This window comes from Heterodontus francisci, chromosome 5 (genome assembly GCF_036365525.1).
Source record: "Heterodontus francisci isolate sHetFra1 chromosome 5, sHetFra1.hap1, whole genome shotgun sequence".
Classification (NCBI taxonomy): domain Eukaryota; kingdom Metazoa; phylum Chordata; class Chondrichthyes; order Heterodontiformes; family Heterodontidae; genus Heterodontus; species Heterodontus francisci.
Window position 1 is genome coordinate 196,117,864 of NC_090375.1, and position 21,776 is coordinate 196,139,639.

At 43.3% G+C, this 21,776-nt stretch overlaps 1 protein-coding gene across 2 annotated transcripts in view; it reads left to right on the plus strand.

The window, feature by feature from the left end:
* rspo2 (R-spondin 2) overlaps positions 1-21,455 on the plus strand; it is a 219,430-nt gene extending 197,975 nt beyond the window's left edge. For both annotated transcript variants that reach the window (XM_068031005.1, XM_068031006.1), the window contains exon 6: positions 20,713-21,455. In XM_068031005.1, coding sequence (XP_067887106.1) covers positions 20,713-20,831 — 119 coding nt within the window. In that variant the 3' untranslated portion in view covers positions 20,832-21,455. The remainder of the gene's footprint in view (positions 1-20,712) is intronic.
* The last annotated feature ends 321 nt before the right edge of the window (positions 21,456-21,776 follow it).

Sequence of the window (21,776 nt, forward strand, 5' to 3'; positions counted from 1 at the left end):
AGAACTGACACCTAGCCTGTCAATAAATGAAGAAACATTCCAAAATCAGACATCACTGAGGTGCTAAATTTCACATGAAAGTGACTGCTGACTGAGCCAAACTAGTTAACTAGCCACTGAAAGGATTATTATTTTATTGGGTTAATGAGTGAGTCTCACCAGTAAGCATAGCTCTGAGAGTTCAGTGACTCTTGCTAGAAAGTACCAATGAGAAAATGGTCGTGTCTAGCTTTAACACTGCTCTCCCCTATCATAGTCAATCAGTCACATACAGTCCATACACCTCCCTTTGACGACTTGACGTTGACTACTTGTGCAAGCAAAAAAAATGCCACGTATGTCACTAAATCAGTGTCCAACATAGTGACCAGAAAGTAAGTCAATAAATTAGTCTCCTCATTTAAAGCTTCTTCAAAAAAATGCAGCTTTGTTGTTGTTTTGATTCATAGTAAGCTAAACTTTAATGCCTTTATCTTTCCAAATTTGTCTCACCGGCCCCCCATCTAAGACAAAAATTGTAACGTGATTCCCCCCCCTCCCCCCCCCGTCCAAAAAAGGTTGGACAACCCTGGTATAATGGGAAGCCATTACATAAGATTCATTTTAAAAATAACTGTGCCAGAGGAAAGAAAAGCAAATCAAATCTCTAAAAATTGTTATTTTGCTGTGATTTCTGACCACCTCCAGGTGCTTACCCATTGTCTCTCGAGACAAGGAGGCCAAAGAAGAAGAAGAAGATCTGTGAAGAATGAACTGTGGAGAAATGAATTAAAATTGATTAGATAAAGATTCAGGCTTTGTAGAGGAGCTTGGGATTGAAATGTTGGCTTCCAGTCGAACTACTCTTTCTTTTTATACAGAATTTTAACTGCACAAGCAGATAAATATCCAAATCTGAGAATGGGATCAAGACCAGGGTTTAGAATAGAAATGAAAACTTTATACCTGCCACTGTATTTATCTGTACTTTAAACATTTCTTTACTTGAAGTCTAAGTTCTTGATGTTCGCAAAGGCAAAGGGATGATTTGATGACTAGGACAGGTGTCTGAGGCTTCAACAATTATCAGGAAACCTGACTGACATTATTTGTTTTCTTCCTTCCTTAAACTAGACCATCGTCTCTGCCCAAACCATGGACCAATAAAGACTGTAAACTCTCAGAAATTGGGAATGTAAAACCAATTGTCAGGTGTCCCTGTGCATCAGTATTGTCCCTCGAATGAGATATTAATCTAAGGTGCCTTAGAAGCACTGGGTTTCTGTAACCAACTGAATTGTGCATTCATCGGATTCTCATCTACACTCTATTCCTGTTAATTCAGGGTCATTTTGCTAGAAAAATTCCAATATTCAATCATTTTAATGAATGTGGAGCTCGCTACCACAGGGTGTGGTTGAAGTGAATAGCATAGATGCATTTAAAGGGAAGCTGGATAAACACGAGGGAGAAAGGAATAGAAGGATATGCTGATAGGGTGAGATGAAGTAGGCCAAAAGCATAATACTGTGGATGCTGGAAATCTGAAACAAAAAGAGAAAATGGTGGAAATGCTTAGCAGGTCAGGCAGTATCTGTTAACGTTTCAGATATGTGTGACCTTACATCAGAACTCAGGTTCTGATTCACTCATTCCAGGAACCAATCTAGTGAACTTTTGCTGTACTGATTCTTTAATGAGTTCTTTATGTTGTCTGATGCAACATAATGAGATGCATAGAGTCCAGCTGGTTGAAGATCTCAAACAGGTTTGTTTACAGCTAGACTATTATATACAGTACAGAGCTAGCTATTTACAGAACCTTACTCTGGGTGTTACAGTTGCAGAGTGACTCTGGCATGTAGCCACATGACTAAGTCCTGTTACTTAGCTCATTAGCATACTAAGATCTTCAAGGGACATTCCTCCTAAAGGCAATCATACAACATCACCTTTCTTTCCAAAGATAGACCTCGTATGCTAAAAGTAAAAGCACATGAAATTAGATACCATCAAAATTATTTACACAAGTATCGAGATTATGAACTTTACACTTGCAGAAGCTTAATAGTCCACATATAATTTTGGTGGTCTGACAACTCTTCCAGATCTGGTTATGGCATAACCTTCTGGCCATGTCATCCTTGGCTGTTTTGGGTTTGCAGACATGTTGTCAATGTGTTGGTTTTGTCCTGTTGTTCTGTCACATCCTCGTCATCGGAGTGTGTTCTTGCAAGTCTGCTGTGCGCAATTGGCGTACTGCACACTTCTCTTAATTGGCTAGGGTTCCTTCTCAACACTACTGCACAGGGTGTTGTAATCTCATAGGGCCTAGGCTCACTGAAAATTTTGGATATTGTGCAAGTAACCATATCCTCATTATGGGGTGTATGGTCCTGACCTTTTGTCCTAAGTGTAGCTGAGGTAGTTCCGCCCCTGAGTGTCAGTCGTGCACCATCTTCATTCTTCCCTGTTTGTCGAGCAGTGTTTCCTGCATCTCAGAGAATTTGGACAGATGATGGCTTGGCAGGGTCGTCCGCACTGTCTACTAAACATGATCACTGCTGGTGATGGTAAACCATAGGCGTAGCTCTGAGGTGGAGCATGGCAACACAAAAATCTTGTTCCATTGTCCTACACTTCAGGATAAGTGATTTGACTGTGCAAACCATTCTATCAGCAAGACCATTAGTTCTAGGGTAATGTGGGGAGGATGTCACATGGTTTATGCTTCATTTAGCGCACATATCCCTGAAAGGTTTGTCCGTATACTGTGGCCCATTGGCCGAAATAATTTCTTAACACTCAAGTGGTTTTAATGGTTTTATTTTTTACTGTGACTTTGTGAATGGAAACTCTTACTCGTGCTCAAGTAGTTTAATGTTTTTTTAAACTTTGGCTGCGTGAATGAAGGCTCTGCAGTAATCTGGGTTTTCCCATAATTTTTCTAATGGGCACCTCCTGTAATGGCGCCAGCCTCGATCAGCTGGGGAAAGGAGGTGGGTCTTGCCCATTTTTCTTCTACACAGAGCTTTTGAAAAAAAAAATCTTTTGAAGGATTTCAGAGCTTTTTTTTTAAAGCAGTATCCCTCACCAATTGGCACAATGACTCACCCAATTTCCTTGCAGCCTGTCATTCTGTGCTCTGTCTTCTATAGCTTGAGGTAAGTTCTTCTCTCTTCACTGTTTGAGTCAATACCTTTCTTGAACTTTCTCTCTACTGGCTATAGGAAAGGTCATTTTCAGAGCAGTTTTATCCGTGGGCTTCAACCTCAGATCTTGTCTTCTCACCACAGCTGCCACCATGTAATGAGTGCTTTATGTTGTCTGATGCAACATAAATGAGATGCATGGAGTCCAGTTGGTTGAAGATCTCAAACAGGTTTATTTACAGCTAGACGACTATACACAGTATAGAGCTAACTATTTATAGAACCTTACTCTGGGTGTTACAGTTGCAGAGTGACTGGCGTAGTCACATGACTATGTCCTGGTGCATAGCTCATACTCCATCTGCCACCTTATTGCCCATTCGCTTAACCTGGCTATATCTCTTTGCGGCCTCTTTTGTGTCCTCTTCACAGCTTATATTCTCAACTAGCTTTGTAAGTCTAGATACATTACTCTCTGTCTCTTCATCTAAGTCATTAATATAGATTGTAAGTAGCTGAGGCCCCAGCACTGATCCTTGGGGCAACACAAGTAGGGTGACCACATCAAAGCTGGAAATTTGGTGTCTGGGTTTAGGCTTCCCAGACTGTACTGAAACAATGAAGTTTCCATCAGGGCAGTGATCTAGTCTTTAAATTGGAGGAACTTTGTGTGTGTGCCATTTGAAAGATTTTCTTAAGGGGGAAAGCACCAGGGTACAAGCAGCTCACCATTTTGCAAATAACTTGAATCTTTCTTTCTCATTTGCTGGTCCAACATATAAAAGTGGACTTGACTGGGATAAAGTCCTGAAGTTGTTGGAGCTAAAATATCCTTTTGTACAAGTGGCCTGCAGCAAGATATTGGGCTGAATTTTACAGACACCACCCCCTGCCACGACCCCCAACATATGGATGGAAAATGCCTCTGGCAGAGGTTTGCCATGGGTTGCGACGCCGGCAAGGCCTGGCCTGATATTGCTGGCAGCAGCGAGACCTCGTGGCGGCACCCCCCCCTGCTGCTCAGTGACGGGAGCCAAATTTAAATATGTACATGAATTTAAATAAAGGAATAAATTACCTTCTCGCTCCCACCATTTGTCCCGGTGCAATATTGGTGCCGATGGCCGGCACTCCTGCACCTTCGGATCCCCGTCTGGGGATGCGAGGCAAAACGCTGGTGGGGAGGGGGGAGCAGGTAAGTTTCTCTGTGTAGGGGGTGGGGAGTGGGGTCACATTGGTGTAGGGGATGGTGGGAAGGGTTAAAGTGTAAAGTTGATGCACTTGGGGTGGGGGAGGGTGGAAGGTCAGGTGCACAAGATCAGTGTTTTGGCGGGAGAGAGGGCAGGCAATTAAATCTATGGTTATTGGGGGGGGGGGAGTGGGAGAGGGGCAAGATCAATTTATTAGAAAAATTAATCTCCTTTGAAATATTTAAATTGAAATGTGGGGCTCGAAGCCCTTTAAAAATGATGTCAGTACCTGCGCAAAGGTCATTTAAATGAGCCGCTGCGCTGACTAACGCAGTCAATGACGTGCAGTCAACTTGGGCGAACCTCCATTGTTTTTGTGCGCTGCCGATTATAGTGGTGGAAGTATAAATTCCAGCTCATTATTTGTATGTTTGCCCTCTTTGCATTTTGTGGGGCTAGCTGCTTGCAAAGCATCGTATTCCTCATTTTATGGATGAATCCTAAAGCCAAGTTTGTTAAGTGATCTAAGATACATGCAGGTTAATGGGTATGTGTAGTTAAACTTTGTTGTATGTGGTCCCAACTCTCCATCGTGCTCATCCACAAGAATAAAATGTTTGAACACCACTGTGCCCAGTTAATTGAAATGTAGGTTACATGTGAAATCTCTAATCACAGAAAAGAATCTTCTGATATTAATTGCCATTTAGAATAGTCTATACTCCTTGTCCGTACTCCTGCACCCATTAATCAAACTACACATGCCATGACAATTTAAAATGGTTTTAATCTGCCTCCCAACACTGCAGTCTGTCTTTTTGTTAAGAACTATTTCACCTCTTAGCAACACACAGACTGTCCACTGCTATACATAGGTTCCTCTCAGGTAAATTAGGTGTCAGCTTTGGCTCTGTGGGTTGTGCACTCACTTGAGTCAGGAGCTTCAAATCCTACTCCAGAGACTTGAGCACATAATCCAGGCTGACGTTCCAGTGCAGCACTGATAGTGTTGCACACCCTCGGTACTGCACTGGAGCGGAGGTTGACATTTACGTGTAGGGAAGGGAGGCACGAGATGGAGTGGGGAGGGAAATGGAGCTCGGGGTGGCCACTGTCCTGCCTGATTGCAGCTGGGATCACTGGGGAAAAATCCAGCAACTAATGTCTGCCGTGAAGATGTGAACATAGGGAATGATGAGAATTTGTTATGCAGAAAGTTCCAGATCTTAGTTAGTCGATTGTTTGAAATAGTGGTGTCTTGGGCAAAGATTGCCAAATGGGCCCAACATCTGTAAGAAATTCCCTGTTGCACTAAAACAGCAGACTGTGAAAATTTTATCAAGTGTAATTTCAAAGCCTGGGACACTCTAAGCATGAAGAAGCCTTGCCTTGTCAAGTAGATTAATTCACTTGTTAGGCTTCGATGAGAGATGCACATTGAATTCGCTTAAACCTTTAGTGCTCCTAATCTCCAAGGGTATGGAGCAAATCAAATCTTGAAAGAAAATTCTGATTTTTCAGGTGCTTGTATAAGGAAAGGATGAATCTTTTTCTAGCTCCTGACAAAAGTGATTTAGTTTAGTTATGGCTGTAGTAGATTTCCTGTCAATAATTGTGAAAAACCAAAATGTAACAAGCTGAACTCGGGCAGTGCATAATTCCTAAATGTCATGTGGAGCCTGTTTCCTCATCTCTCGCACAGTTTGTTTTATATTGTGTGAAAGATATTACATAACCAGTTTCTATTTGGGATGGCCTCTCCTACTGAGCATTTACTTGGCTAGAAAGTAAGCAGACCAGCCTTGGGTGTTAAAGTTTCAGACGCACATTTAACAGAAATTCTCATGAAAATATTCAATTCCGTCATCTTGGTTATTACTACTTTAATTCTTGTTGTTCCATTCTCACATTATGCTATTAACAGATTTGTTTTCAAATCCCTCCATGGCCTCTCATCTCTGTAACCTCCTGCAGCTCTACAACCCTCCGAGATCTCTACACTCCTCCAATTCTAACCTCTTGAACATCTCCGATTCTTATCGTTCCACCACTGGCGCCTGAGCTTTCAGTTGCCTGGGGCCTAAGCTCAGTATTCCTTCCCTGAATCTCTCCACCTCACCACTTCTCTTTCCTCTTTTAAGAAGCTCCTTAAAACCAAGCTCTTTGACCAAACTTTTGGCCACGTCCTAATTTGTTTTTTATTCATTCACGGGATGTGGGCATCACTGCCTAGTCCAGCATTTGCTGCCCTTCCCTAACTGCCCCTGAGAAGGTGGTGGTGAGCTGCCTTCTTGAACCGCTGCAGTCGTTGGGGGTGTAGGTACACCCACAGTGCTGTTAGGAAGGGAGTTCCAGGATTTTGACCCAGTGACAGTGAAGGAATGGCGTTATAGGTCCAAGTCAGGATGGTGTACGGCTTGGAGGGGAACTTGCAGGTGGTGGTGTTCCCATGCATCTGCTGCCCTTGTCCTTCTAGGTGGTAGAGTTTGCAGGTTTGGAAGGTGCTGTCTAAGGAGCCTTGGTGAGTTGCTGCAGTGCAGCTTGTCGATGGTACACACTGCTGCCACTGTGCATCGGTGGTGGAGGGAGTGAATGTTTACAGATGGGGTGCCAGTCAAGTGGTCTGCTTTGTCCTGAATGGTGTCGAGCTTCTTGGGTGCTGTTGGAGCTGCACCCATCCAGGCAAGTGGAGAGTATCCCATCACACTCCTAACTTATGACTTGTAGATGGTGCACAAGCTTTGGGAAGTCAGGAGGTGATTCCCTCACCACAGAATTCCAAGCCTCTGACCTGTTTAATGGTAACCCCCAGGATGTTGATAGTGGGGGATTCAGTGAAGGTAATGCCATTGAATGTCAAGGGGAGATGGTTGGATTCTCTCCTGTTGGAGATTGTCATTGCCTGGCACTTGTGTGGTATGAATGTAACTTGCCACTTATCAGCCCAAGCCTGAATGTTGTCCAGGTCTTACTCAGCAGGTCTGGCAGCATCTGTGGAGAGAGAAGCAGAGCTAACATTTCAGGTCAGTGACCCTTCTTCAGAACTGGGCCTGTTCTGATGAAAGGTCACTGACCTGAAACGTTAACTCTGCTTCTCTCTCCACTGATGCTGCCAGACCTGCTGAGTATTTCCAGCGTTTTTTGTTTTTATTTCAGATTTCTAGCATCTGCAGTATTTTGCTTTTATGTTGTCCAGGTCCTGCTGCATTTCTACACAGACTGCTTCAGTATTCAGTATCTGAGGTGTCATGAATGGTCGCTAATATCTCCTTATGTTGCTCAATGTCAAATTTTGTTTGATTGCTCCTGTGAAGTGCCTTGGGACATTTTACTATATAAAGGTGCTATGTAAATGCAAGTTGTTGCTGATTTAAATGCATGAAATTTCCCTTTCCCTCGAAGGTGCCCCCCCCCCCCGTCATTCCTCACCACCGATCCAGATGAATTGCGGTCTTTATGGGGTATGGCTATTCATACATATTGACCACAATGTTTTAATATATCTTGATGCAAGCCTGTTCTAGCCCAACTTACTACATAGAGCCACCCAATAAGACACTGCAAAAGCATTGACTCCAGCAGATTGTAGAAAGAAGGACATGCATTTCGATCATGCCAAGGATGACCTCAGGACGTCCCAAAGCGCTTTATAGCATGGTCATTGTTATAATGTAGGAAATGTGGCAGCCTATTTGTGTATAGCAAGATCCCACAAACAGCAGTATGTTAAATGGCCAGATAATCTGTTTTAGTAATTTTGGTTGAGGGATAAATAATGGCCCATGAGACCTCCCCTGTTCTTCAACGTGGTACCGAGGTATTGCTTAATTCCATCTGAGGGGACAGAAGGAGCCTACGTTTATCATCTCAAAGATGGCATCTCCAACAGTGCAGCACTGCTTCCGTACTACACTGGGAGTGTCAGCCTCAATTTGGTACCCAAGTCTCTGTAGTAGGTCTTGAACCCACAATTTTCTGATTCCATGCGGAGAGCACAATTAACCCAAGGCCAGTACCTTAGTAATCCGAAATGGTGCAATGCCTCAGATTTACAAAGATTTGGAGAGCTGAGTGTTTGTTTATTTGGGGGCATTGCTTTGTGGAAATTGTCAGTGTCCCTCCCTCCCTCCTGCTGTGTTTGCAACTGATGGAGGCGTCTCTTCATTCCAGCTGGATTTCAGCCTGGCTCCTGAAGGGGTGTGTGATCTCCGGCAATGTCTATGGCAAAAGGTGGGAATTGCTGCAGAAATGGCCATTAGTTCTAACCTGGGAGATCAGGAGCTCCCTCAAGTATCCCCCAGCATGGAGATTTCAACTTCTCTCTGCCAGCCAATGTACAGGGGAGGGTTCCAAGTGAAATGCCACTTCTTGTGGGTAACAAGTTGCAGCATTGGGAGGCCATAAGAAATGGCTGATTTGGGGAAATATCACAATGGGTATGATCTTGTAGGGTGTGCTCTTAGTATGGGATTGGGATCATTCTGGTGCATAGTCAGAGGGAATTTTACTTTGCCCTTGTGTTCTCTCTCATGCTTTTTTAAAATTCATTCATGGGATGTGGGCACGCTGGCCAGGCCAGCATTTATTGCCCACCCCTTATTACCCTTGAGAAGGTGTTGGTGAGCTGCCGTCTTGAACCGCTGCAGTCTTTTGGGTGTAGGTACACCCACAGTGCTGTTAGGAAGGGAGTTCCAGGATTTTGACCCAGCGACAGTGAAGGAACGGCGATATAGTTCCAAGTCAGGATGGTGTGTGGCTTGGAGGGGAACTTGCAGGTGGTGGTGTTCCCATGCGTCTGCTGCCCTTGTCCTTCTAGGTGGTAGAGGTCACGGGTAAAAATCAGGCTGAAATAGAGGGATGCAAATATACAATGCGTGTCTCTGTAAATAAACCTTTTAAGTGTAAAAGTGCTAGGCTCCAGTGTTCTATCATTTACCATCTGGCTATCTTAATTCCGACAAGAGGGGTTGTTTGAAGGAGTCTTGGTGAGTTGCTGCAGTGCATCTTGTAGATGTTGTACACTGATGCCACTGTTTTATTTTAATTTAGAGATACAGCACTGAAACAGGCCCTTCGGCCCACTGAGTCTGTGCCGACTAACAACCACCCATTTATACTAATCCTACATTAATCCCATATTCCCTACCACCTACCTACACTAGGGGCAATTTACAATGGCCAATTTGCCTATCAACCTGCAAGTCTTTGGCTGTGGGAGGAAACCGGAGCACCTGGCAGAAACCCACGCGGTCACAGGGAGAACTTGCAATCTCCGCACAGGCAGTACCCAGAATCGAACCCGGGCCACTGGAGCTGTGAGGCTGCGGTGCTAACCACTGCACCACTACTGTGTGTCAGTGTTGGAGGGAATTAATGTTTAAGGTGATCGATGGGGTGTCCATCGAGTGGGCTGCTTTGTCCTGGATGGTGTCGAGCTTTTTGAGTATTGGAGCTGCACCTATCCAGGCAAGTGGAGAGGATTCCATCACGCCCCTGACTTATACCTTGTAGATGGTGGACAGGCTTTGGGGAGTCAGGAGGTGAGTTACTCGCTGCAGAATTCCCAGCTTCTGACCTGCTCTTGTAGCTATAGTATTTATATGGCTGATCCAGTTAATTTTCTGTTGTTCGCTCGTTCTCTCTCCCTCTCTCTCTGCCCCTGTCCTCCCCTTGTCCCCAGGGGCAGGGATTGTTTTTCTAATTTATGTAGAATATTTGGCACAAACAGGCCATTCAGTCCAACCAATCCTTGCTGCTGTTTATACTCCACTCAAGCATAAATTCTGTCCTGCTTCTTTTCATTTTTTTTGTCTTGTCCTACCAGCCTGTAGGCTTACTGAGGTGCTGACGACCTCCTTCTCAGTTAACAACACCTGGGTTTTCTGCTTCTAACAGTAAAAATACATATCCATAAATGAGCTGGGGTTTGTGGTCATTTGACAGCACCAGCCTTCTGTGTTAGAAGCTGATGGTTGGTACTTAGTGTATGTAGCGTTTGTAGATTTTTGAGCAAGTGAAGGAGGGGGAGATTGGTGATATTGGTCTGGGACTGCGTTGTGCAGGCAGTAGAATTGGTATCTCTTCACTCCCCAGTCATGCAAGTTTACCTGGTGATTCTTGGAACTGAGCCAAGTTGAGACAATTATCAAACTAAAGACAATCCCTCAGCAACAGAATTAAGAATATTACACATGTAACTGTTAGCTTGAAACAGTTACTGCTTTGCCCTGTCTGGTAAGAAAAGAAAGGCTTTCATTTATACAGCGCCTTTCATGGCCACCGAATGTCCCAAAGAGCTTTAAGCTAATGAAATATTTTTGAAGTCTAGTCACTGTTTAAATGTTGGAAACATGGCAGCCAATTGGCACACAGTAAGATCCCACAGACAGCAATGTGATTATGACTAGATGAGGCACATTAATTTTGACATGAACATTAATTTTAAACTGTTACTGGAGTGAAGAAAGGATTTGTTAAACAGATCAGCCATGGCTAGAAAATACATTTTCATATTAATAGATGGTGATTGGAAGGACAAAGGACCATTCCCTGACACATTCAACCCACAATGGACCTTGATCACCAGGTATTGTGTGCAAGAGGATCATTCCAGAGACTGCTGTAATCCAAGACATGGTCAGACTAGTTAGTCACATGACTAACCTGCTTGACAATCTGGGTTTTTCTGAATTGTACAAACAGTTTGAACTCAGAGAGACTATTTGCTCCTGGACTGAGAAGATCTCCCCTGTCTGCTCCCATCTCTTTCTCACAAGCCTCTGAATCCACTGAAGACAAATGAACGCCCAAGAGAGAAAAGTCTCCTACAGCAAACAAGGTTTAAGAAGAATACTGGGCCCCAACGAAAAGCAAGATCTACCTATAATCAAAGACTCTACAGTGAGCTCGAAGAACCGTAACAAAAACTCTTCAGATATTACCTCAAACTTTTCCACTTTATTTTTCTTCTCTTTTCTGTCTCTATTTGCATGTGTGTATCACGTATGCATGCTAGCGTGGGCACTTCATGTATCCGTAGGTGTTAACTGAATTAGAGTTTAAGTTTAATAAATTTCAACTTTTCTTTAAACCTAAGAAAGCCTGTTTGTGCTGGTTTCTTTGCCTTATAATTGGAAAGCAGAGAACAAGGATTCACCAAGGAGGAGCTAAAAACAGTGTGTTTAAAATTAAACCATGTTATGGTAAGACCAGGTGAAGGCTAAAAGGGAACCTTAGACCAGGTCATATCAGAAATTTGGGGACGTCCAGAATTCCTCCTGGACTTCCTTTAACCTGCCCTCTTGGTCACTTTTTCCCCTTCCTTTTCTAACCTTTTGCCAGCCTTGTGCCTGTCTGTCCCCTTTTGTTCTCGGCGGGGATCCCTTACACTTCACCAGCCCTCTGCTGGAGGGTCCTCCTAACACCAGTACAGGACTTAGGGGTGCAGATTTCACTGTACATTGGTGTTTCCCCTCAACCTGGCACATGTGGTAACTCCTGCAGTACCCCACCACATCTTTGTGGAATTTTGGTCAGTCAAACTGCTGTCTTATGGGGGTTTTGGTCTTTCGTATACCGGCATGTACAGCCACTGTAGTCTCATGGGCCATTCTTAATATTTCTCTGCGGTACCACTAACTGGTGAATTACTGTCCACTCCTTGCTCTCAGGTCTGTGAGTAGAACTCCAGTTCTTCATCAGTACCTCATTCTTTAAATAGTAGCAATCAGGGACTCCCTCTGCTTCACTTTCAGACTGGGCTAACTCAATACCAGGCCGGCTCGCTGAGCCTCAGCAAGGGACAATCCATTTAATTCATTCCCTGGGTCTCCTAACTTTCCAAAGAAAGTCTTGGACAGACACACCTGGTCATTTGCCTGCAGCGCCAATGCAGTCTCCTCTGTGGGAGCTGGTTTGATCATGGCCTGATCCACTACACATTCAGGGATACTGCAGGGGACCATCTCCTGCCACGGCCTTGTCTCTCTGACCTCCTGCAGTCTTTCTTTCACTACTGGGGGAGGGTTACCCTTCCTTCACCTGGTCTTACCGTAACACTGTTTTTAGTGATGTTGATTGAGGGATAAATATTGGCAAGTACAACTTCCATACTCTTCTTCCAACAGTGCCACGGCATCTTTTACATCCACCTGAGAGAACGGATGGGATCTCGGTTTAAGATCTCATCTGAAACATGGCCCTTCTGATAGTGTAGCACTCCCTCAATACGGCACTGGGAGTGCCAACCTAGATTTTTGTGCTCAAGTCCTGGAATGGGACTTGAACCCACAACCTTCTGATTCTGGCGAGAGTGCTACCCACTGAGCCACAGCTTACACACCAAAGGAACATCTAACGGGCCCAACTTAATTTGCTAAAGGCGTTGGATGGATCAGAGTGTTGGGCCATGGGGTGGAAAGGCGGGTAAATGGAGTGGAGGTGAAGATCAGCCATGATCTAATTAAATGACGGAGAAGGCGCGAGGGGCTGAATGGCCTCCTCCTGTTCCTGTGAATGTGGATGCATTGCTCCAGCACCTGCTGTAGCCACGACGGCGGAGGAAGGTGTGTTTGGTTAACTGTACTGCTGTGACAGCTTTGATCTATTTTTTCCCACTGCTTGGGAAGAGGGGTAACGGATGATTATCTTGCAACTGATAGCAAACGAGCAGAGGGTCCAATTCAACACAGCCAGTTCTATTTTATCAGAGTCCTGTAGCTGTGGATCTTGAGTGTTGCCGTTGCAATTGTTTTTTTTCCAATGCTGGTGTGCATGGCATTCCTCCACGCTCTCCCCTGCTGTGTCTGTTGCCTTTTGCTCGCTCTCTGCTCCACTATTGCGCACTCGCTGTGTGTGCGTGTGTGCCTCTCCCTCTCTCTTCTTCACCCCCCCCACCCCCATGATGGAATCTCTCTCCATTTCTCAGTTATTCTTTCCTGACACTATTTCCTCTTGACAGATCTCCACGCTGCATTTGTTTCATGAATCCCGCTGTGATATCGATTTCTGACCTACAGCATTAATATCTACTGTCTTCCTCTCTCTCTGATGCATGCTGTTCAAAAACTATCTTGCCCTGCCGAATATGGGTCTGATTTGCAAAAAACAAAATTGCGTGACATGGCCAGTCAAACTTGCTGAGAGTATGAATAACTCCATGCCAGACAACCATTAAAATATTCCATGAAACACATTGACGTGTAGGTTTTATAACAGTAGAAAGTGCAGACATTTTTGCAGCTATTGGGGTCTGTTAGCTCAAAAAGATAGTTTTTTTTCCCCCTTGTTGGATGATGTGAGCTATAATTCAAAAGTAAAACCAGGGATAGTATTACCCTTAAAAACATCCATTTGGCACACATCTCCCTTGTAGTGCGTGCCACAAGAGGAACATCCGTGAGGGGGGAAGGGGGCATTGGAATCACAGTTCTAATCCTTTATAAGGCCACGGCAGCACTGAGTTTATTTCTTTCGACGACTGATGTGCGTGTGTGTTTGAATCTTGGGAGGAGGGGTGAATATTTCTGTTTCCCGACTCTTGCCCACGCCCTTCTCTTACTGCGGCGTTCATCCCTTTAGTTTTGAGCTTTTCCAATTTGTCATCTCGTAGCTGAACAATTAACCCTTCAAACGCTAATCTTCATCCTTTGCCAGTTTGCTCGTCACTGACCGTTTGTGGTTATATTTAAGAACTTCATTCTAAAGTTTTGACAACTTTGGATCCATCCACTTCTCTTAATTCATAGCCATTTTTATGCTTTTAAAAAGAAAAAATAAATTATCCAGTAGTTTGAATTAAGTGATATAAATAACATGTCAAAGTGGAAATGTAGTTCTTTTAAAGAAAAATATTCTGAATTAAGCAGACTTGGCTGTCTTTTTATAGGATCCCTTTCCTAATAGAATGGTGTATGTTTTAGAAAGATCCTAAATTTTAAAATGTCAATATATAAAATTTTACATTGCAATTGGATTTTATTTAGATCGGAAAGCTCAGACTTTTTATTTTGTACTGAAGTAACCTGTTACTGATTACAGCACTGAAATGCTCCTACGATGTGGGATTGTTCAAGGTCCTTCATTCTGACTTTGCTTGAGACCAAACTGGGAGACCCTATCCCTCACATGCTTGAAAGTTGCCTTCGATATAATAACTGCTCTTGGAAACCATTCAAATGATAGACAAATTTGCCTTTAATTCTTGATTCTGAAATTCTAATACTGTAATTTCAAGCAAGTGTTGTTAAACATCCTTTTCTCAAAGGCCTGTTAAACCTCTAATGGCAACGCTGATTTTAATATCCAGTCCTTGAAAACAGTTTTATTTTTATTTGTTCTCTGGCTGTTGGTATCGCTGGCAGGATGTGTCTCAGATTTCCACCTGATTGACCTAGCTGTGGATTTTGAAGACTCGATATTGATAGATTTTTTTTGTTGGGTAAGGTTATTGAGGGATATGGGGCAAAGGTGGGTAATTGGAATCAAGATACAAATCAGCCAAGATTAGATTGAATGGCGCAACGGGTCAAATTCAAACTTTGGCGAATTTGGTATTTTGGATGGTTTTAAAGTTTGAAGGAGTGACTTTGTTGGGTCTTTTAAAGATAAGGTCTTGCTCTGAGTTGGACTTCACAGGGTTTAATGATGTCCCTACCTTCTGCTTCTGCTGATATAACACTTGCTGCAGAGATCCTCCAAATTAACTACAACCCTTGATTTCACTTCTCGCCCACACAATGTGTCTGTTCCTATCCTGTCTCTGAAAAAACTGCACTTTCCTTGGTGATGATGGAGTGCGGATGATCTGATAATTTATCATAACGTTATAACTTTTGTACAAGATGATTCGAAAGATTTAAAAATTGATGCAATTGTGTGAAGTATTGAGGTAACTTTTTTGTGGGGGGGGGAGTGAGGACAACTGTGAGTCTGTTGCAACAGAATAATGAGTTTAAAACCGTCTGTAAATACAGCACAGAATAGATCCGCTCTATAAATTTCCAAATAGATCTAACTTTTATTTACAAATCTCCATGTTTTGAGGTTTTTTTTATAACCTGATGCTTTGAAGAGCGTTTTAGAAACTGTAATTTGCACACTTGTGCCCAGATTGAAATGACTATCCACTTTGAGTGTGCAAGATTGCTACTAACAGATCAAATGAAGAGTTTAGGAGGAATTTCTTTACCTAGAATGTGGTGAAGATGTGGAACTCTCTGCCACATGGAGAGCATTGATGTTTTTAAGGGGAAGCTTGATGCATACATGACAGAGGAGGGGATATGAGGGCAGGGTAGGATGAGTTTCAAGTAGAGTTTAAACACTGGCATAGATCAGTTGGGCTGAAAAGCTCTGCTCCTATGTTATGTTTTGGATGCAATGCAATTGAGTGTCTCGGAGCGTGTTCAGATACAGGAATCTTGCGCCATCCAGTGGCTCACTGTTGACATATGGATCGGCCTCAGGCAGCAGATTCCTTCTGATGTGGGTAATAAAGTCTAACCGTTGAGCTCGGTGACCCAGTTTAGGCGCTGGTCGTCTGTCAAAGGATTCATCAGATCTACAGGCAAGGAGTCAAATGTCAGTTCCATGTGGAATCACTTGGCTTAATATTGAAAGAAAATGAGCGGTTCACATCAGATTAGCTTCCATTCTGGAGAAATTTTCGTCACTTGCGTTTCAAGTGTTTTGGAAGTTACCCACTTCTCCACTTGGGGTCTGTTGTATACTGGGAGGTGAGGAGCAGCTACGTGTTCAGGAGACTGACAAGATTTGACTGTTTGAACTCCTCATCAGATGTGCATTTCAAGTTGCATTGCTACATAAATTGCTGGATACTATGTCAGTTGGAGACCGTGTCTGTCTGTGAAATGCAGGCTGTTTAATGGATTGTGGGCCTGCTGCTTTTTATTTTTTGTATTAATTAGCTCAAAATTAATTAAACCCAGCTGGTTCACCTAATGCCATCTTTTGGGGGAAGGAAATCCGCTGTCCTTACCTGGTCTAACTCCAGTCTGATCGACATGGTTGACTCTTAACTGCCCTCTGAAATGGCCTAGCGAGCCTCAGTTGTATTGGTTCAAGAAGGTGGCGGTTTTACTGCTGCCTTCTCAAGGCAACTAAGGATGCGTGTTATGACCAGGTGAGGAGGGGTCTCAGGCTCCCCTTTCACTCCTCCTCTGGTTTGACTGCAACAGGGTTTATTCTTTTAACACAGTGATCTAGCTTACCACTTCAGTGAGCACTTGCTCACTGTTCCTCAAATATAATTACAAATGAACCAATCGGACAGGTTTTCTTGAGTTTAAACAAGAAAGATATAAGTTTACTAACCTTATCACTCTAAGGCAGTTAAAATTACTAAAATGCACGACTCATCCACGCTCACATTTATACAAGAGGCACACACATGCACAGATAGGTACAGAGGGGACAAAGCAGGGTTGGGAGGTTGAAGTAGAGTCCTTAATAAAAATGGAATTTAAATACGGAAGTGTAGTCCCAGTGTCCTTCGTTGAAATTGGAATCTTGAAGTCCTCGCTGGGCCATGTGCACAACACAGACTTGCTTCTCTAGTTCCCAAAGGCTGAAGAGACTTTATCCTCCTTGTTGATGACTGTGAAGATCTGTAGATTTGAGGTTTTGATGCAGCCGAAGCTTTTCTGAAATTTTGTTGGAGAGGGAGAGAGGAGAGATGTTCCTTCTTGGAGTTCAGTTACTGTCTGCTTTCGAAAGCTCAATTCACAAACTCTGATTCACACAGGTAGTCCTGTCATGTGACCACCTCTTTGTTTGAAACAGAAGTTTCTGGAATGATCTTTGAAATTCAAAGTTGTTGAGACATACTTGGTTGGGGGGTGGGGGTTTGGCTCTTTCAAAGTCAATGGGTGTCGATGGCTTTTGACAACCAACGTTGACCAAACCATTCTAGTTAGTTGAATCAGGGAGCACCCCCATTGTTCTGGCTTGACTGGGCAGTCGCCTCTGTCTCCCAGTCGGCCTTTGGCTTCTCAGATGCAAATTGTGCGTGGCCGTCTTTAGCTGCTCTGTTCAGCTTTTTAAAAGTTATTTGTAATAATGTCCAGTAAAAAAGTCTCAGGCAGAGTTCCATATGACAAAATTAATATTTTCCATTTGGCATGCGAGTTTTCCGTCACAATGGGCAATAAATGCTGGCCTTTCCAATGGTGCCCACATCCCGGGAATGAATTTTATAACTTTTTGTTTACAAAGAATCGCCAACAAATTTGTTCCCTTGCCAGCATTAGGAGCATTCTGTGTGGTATCCTCACGGCATTGTCAGACTTGTGGAGTATTGCAGTTTTGTGCTCTATGAGCCCTTTGCTGCACTTTCACCTTGGCAAATCTGTTCATATAAAAGGAACCGTACTCACCTGAAGCTGGTCCTTCCTGCACCTGATACAGATTACACAGATCTCCACGGTACCCACTGTCCTTTCATTCATTAAACAAGCTTCCAAATGCTCTGCTCTTTCACAGGCGACAAATGATCAACTTTTAAGAGCTTTGACCTGTTCCCACTTGTAAACTTTGCTTTCTTCAAGTACTTACATATTCTGACGGTCATTCACATTTCTACCGAAAAGGGGATCTTGTCCTCACATCTTAGTTGGCTTTTAACCTTCAAAGAGAAAAAGGCTTGCTGGTAAATGTATCTAAATTTCCAATTAGCATATTTGTATTATCAGGTGTCAGCCATGGCTCAGTGGGTAGCACACTCTTCTGAACCAACAAGTCATGGGTTCAAGTTCCACTACAGAGAGTTGGGTGCTTAATGGAGGCTGACACTCCCAGTGCAGTACTGAGGGAGGACCTGCTGTCATTTAGATCAGATGTTAAACCAAGGCCCCACCTGCTCCCTCCCATGGCACCGTTTTGAAGAAGAGCTGGGGAGTTCTCCTTGGTGTTCTTGCCAATATTTATCCCTCAACCAACATCACGCAAACAGATTATCTGATCATTATCACATTGCTGTTTGTGGGACCTTGCCAGGTTCAAATTGGTTGCTCCATTTCCTACATTACAACAACAACAGCTTGTATTTATGTAGGATCTTTAACATAGTATCTCCGTGCTAAGCCTTTTGCATCTGTAGTCTCAGACAAGCTGATGGATGAACCGGTGGTGAATGTTACTGTTGAAGTAGAGTTGAGGATGAGAGGAATGATTTCTTTAATTATTAATGGCCCTTAAAATACTGAATCATTGCAGGAAGGATTATTCCAATTTACCTTGTTTACCAGTCAGCATTACAAAGGGACTGAAGCAAGAATCATTTGACGGGTCTCAGGACTAAACTATCTGCAGACATTACCAAGTCCTTGATCCACAATCAAAGAACACTATGCCTTGTAGCACAAAAGCAAAATACTGCAGATTCTGGAAATCTGAAATAAAAACAGAAGATGCTGAAAATACTCAGCAGGTTTGGCAGCATCTGAGCACCTTTCATCGAAACTATATATATAACTGTGTATGTTATTGTTGACTCTGTGCCTTGCCTGGCTTAACCTTGAGTATTGCACATGGTCTTGTGCTATTGGTAATGTGTTCATATTCTGCGAGACCCCATAATCTGAATGCATAGCCATCTTCGAAAGATGGGCACCACATTTTGGTCATCATAAAAGTCCCATGGCATCCAGGTGATAGTCCACTAATTGGGACTGTGCAGTGGAATCTTCATTCTTAATCTACGAGTCTGTCTGATGTCTATTTAAAGGTCATCTTAATGGACTCTGTCTGTCTCACAATCATTCTCGAATATTACGTTAAGTACAACATACTAATAAGTGACACTCAGTACCAATGCCGGGCTCATTGATGCCACTTTTGTTACAGTCCTGGGGATGTGTTTAGGCTGATTTAGAAGCTTCATGGCTATTGTAATGTATGTGTGGGGTGATTTCACAAATGTCAGTAATTGAGCTGACAGATTTTGTAGACCCTTCTTTGCAGAATAACCCCAATTCTGGCAAATTGTTTCCAATAGAAAATCTCAATGGTGATATTTTCCCCCCTTTGGCTCAATGGGAAACATGTTATGCTACCATCATCCAGCTAGAGGGTGAAATCTAGCCTTTGACCTGATCTCATCCAGCTCGTGGGGCTCCAGCTTTGGTCTGCCTCACTCATAGAAATATCATTGGGAATTCAAAAAAACTCAATGAAATCACTGGTAATGCTTGCTCCCAGCGGGACAATTGCTTCTCCTACTATTGTTGGGGTCCTGTCTCAACCCAAATATCTGTAGGTTCAAAGAAGGTGAATAGTACTGCTGGAACCTTGTGCATCCAGTGCAGTCCTGCTGGGTGCGGGAGCTGATGGTCAATCCAGTGTAGTCCTGCTGGGAGTAGTAACCTTCCATTAATCCTGAGTCCCAATGATGCTGGTTCTAGCCACCACTGAGCTTCTCACCTGCTTCTAACTTGGCTCGTTCACCTAAGCTCCAGCTCTGTGGCTTGTCACTGTCAATAGGTGGAGAGGGATGGAAGTATGAAAATGAATGTACAAAAAGATGGTAAGAGGAGGGAGAGCATCTTACGAAGTAGTTATGCTACAGATTTAGTGTGAGTGCGAAAGTTACAGTGTAAACACTCCTTTTAATCAGATGTGGCCCATTCATTGGCTGTGTTTTGAAGGTTGTGCCTACTGGATTGGACATCTCTGCACCACATGATGTATGCGTAAAGCAGAGGGGTCCCAGGTTGACTCTTGGTAACTGTGCTAATATCTGTAAGAACAGCGATGAGGTCTAGGAAGGTAAAAAGTTGGTTTTGATTGTCAAGCTACAACACCCAATGCGTGTATGTAAGGTCTTCATCTGAGAACCGGATTGATTTCAGGAGGGCATTCAGCTGTGAAGAACTTGTCTTGGTTAAGATTCATTCCTTTTGCTGCTCATTTTCAGGATTTGGGCAAGGGCAGCATTTATTGCCCATCCCTAATTTCCCGTCAGAAAATGTTGGTGAGCCGCCTTCCTGAACTGCTGCAGTCCATGTGGTGTAGGTACAGCCACATTGGTGTTAGGAAGGGAGTTCCAGGATTTTGACCCAGTGAAGGAACAGCAATATAGCTCCAAGTCAGGATGGTGTGTGGCTTGGAGGGGAACTTGCAGGTGGTGGTGTTCCCATGCGTTTGCTGCCCTTGCCCTTCTAGGTGGTAGAGGTCACGGATTTGGAAGGTGCTGCGAAGGAGCACCTTGGCTAGATAGAGCTTGACTTATTCCCTTGAGGCAAAGGAAAGTGGGATTTTTAAATTTCATCTTTGCTCTAGCTTGCTTTTTGCTTAGTTGTCTGGAGATCCATATTTTGCCTGTAAGAAAGAGTAACCCTTCTAATTATTTTTCTTTCTCACCCTTTTTCTTCCAGAGAAAAAGCAAAAGAAATCAAAAGGCAAGGGTGCTAACAAGAGGAAGAGGAAGAGGGCTAGACCTAAGGATCACAAACAGTACATCGTCCTCCAAGCTACAGAGAACACGGGCCAGTAAAAGGACAAACCCATTTATTACACAAAGTACATCAAGCCCCTCCACCCTCCTACACACCACACACTTGGCAATTGTGCTGCTTTCGAAAATATTGGTGGCAAGTACCGAGAGAGAAAGTCCACAAGCCTTGTTTTATTTATACCTATTTTTGTTGTTTCCCCATTTGACCTGAATGGAATGAGCTTGGTGTGTCGATGACTTTTGCAAATGGCGGTGAGGATAGTTTGGCATTTCAAGCTGCCATTAAAACGATAATTTAGATAAAACAACTGCAACAGGCAAAAAAAAGCCCCATAAACCCCTGCTTGAATAGCTGCAGAAACGTGTGGAGAATGGGACTTGTTCCGTCTATTTATATGAAAGAAAACATTCTAATACAGGAAGAGGACTGTTCATTTAAGGCGTTTTTGTGTTTTCTTTTATCATACATTCCAAAAAGACCGTCCCCATGATGTATGACTACATGCGGAGCTACAATGTATGTAATCCTCAGCACAGATTCTATTGACAGTCGCTGAATTAAAATGCTTTAAAGGCTGTAACTGTATAACTACAAGCAATGAATATCTCCTCGTTGCTTGACTGGCATGTACACAGTGCTGAGCCTACCCATAATAAACTTATTTACTGTACATGTAAGTACCTTAATGTGTCAACAGTCTGCTTCATCATAGTTCATGCTAGTTTCCCCACCCACCCCACCCCCCTCACCCCATCTCCCATCCCATGCAAACTTGCATTTTGGAGAGCTATCAAGAAATATGGTAGTGACACACTTAATAGTTTGAAACCTGCTTTAAACTCCAATGAATGTTTAATAACCAAACCCAGGATCTACTGAAACCGGATCATCTCTTCAAGAGGGAGTATGGCATCTGGTATCACCAACATGCATAATTCTCACCAGTTGTTGAGATGTTTTTACTGGAATGATACCAGGGATGA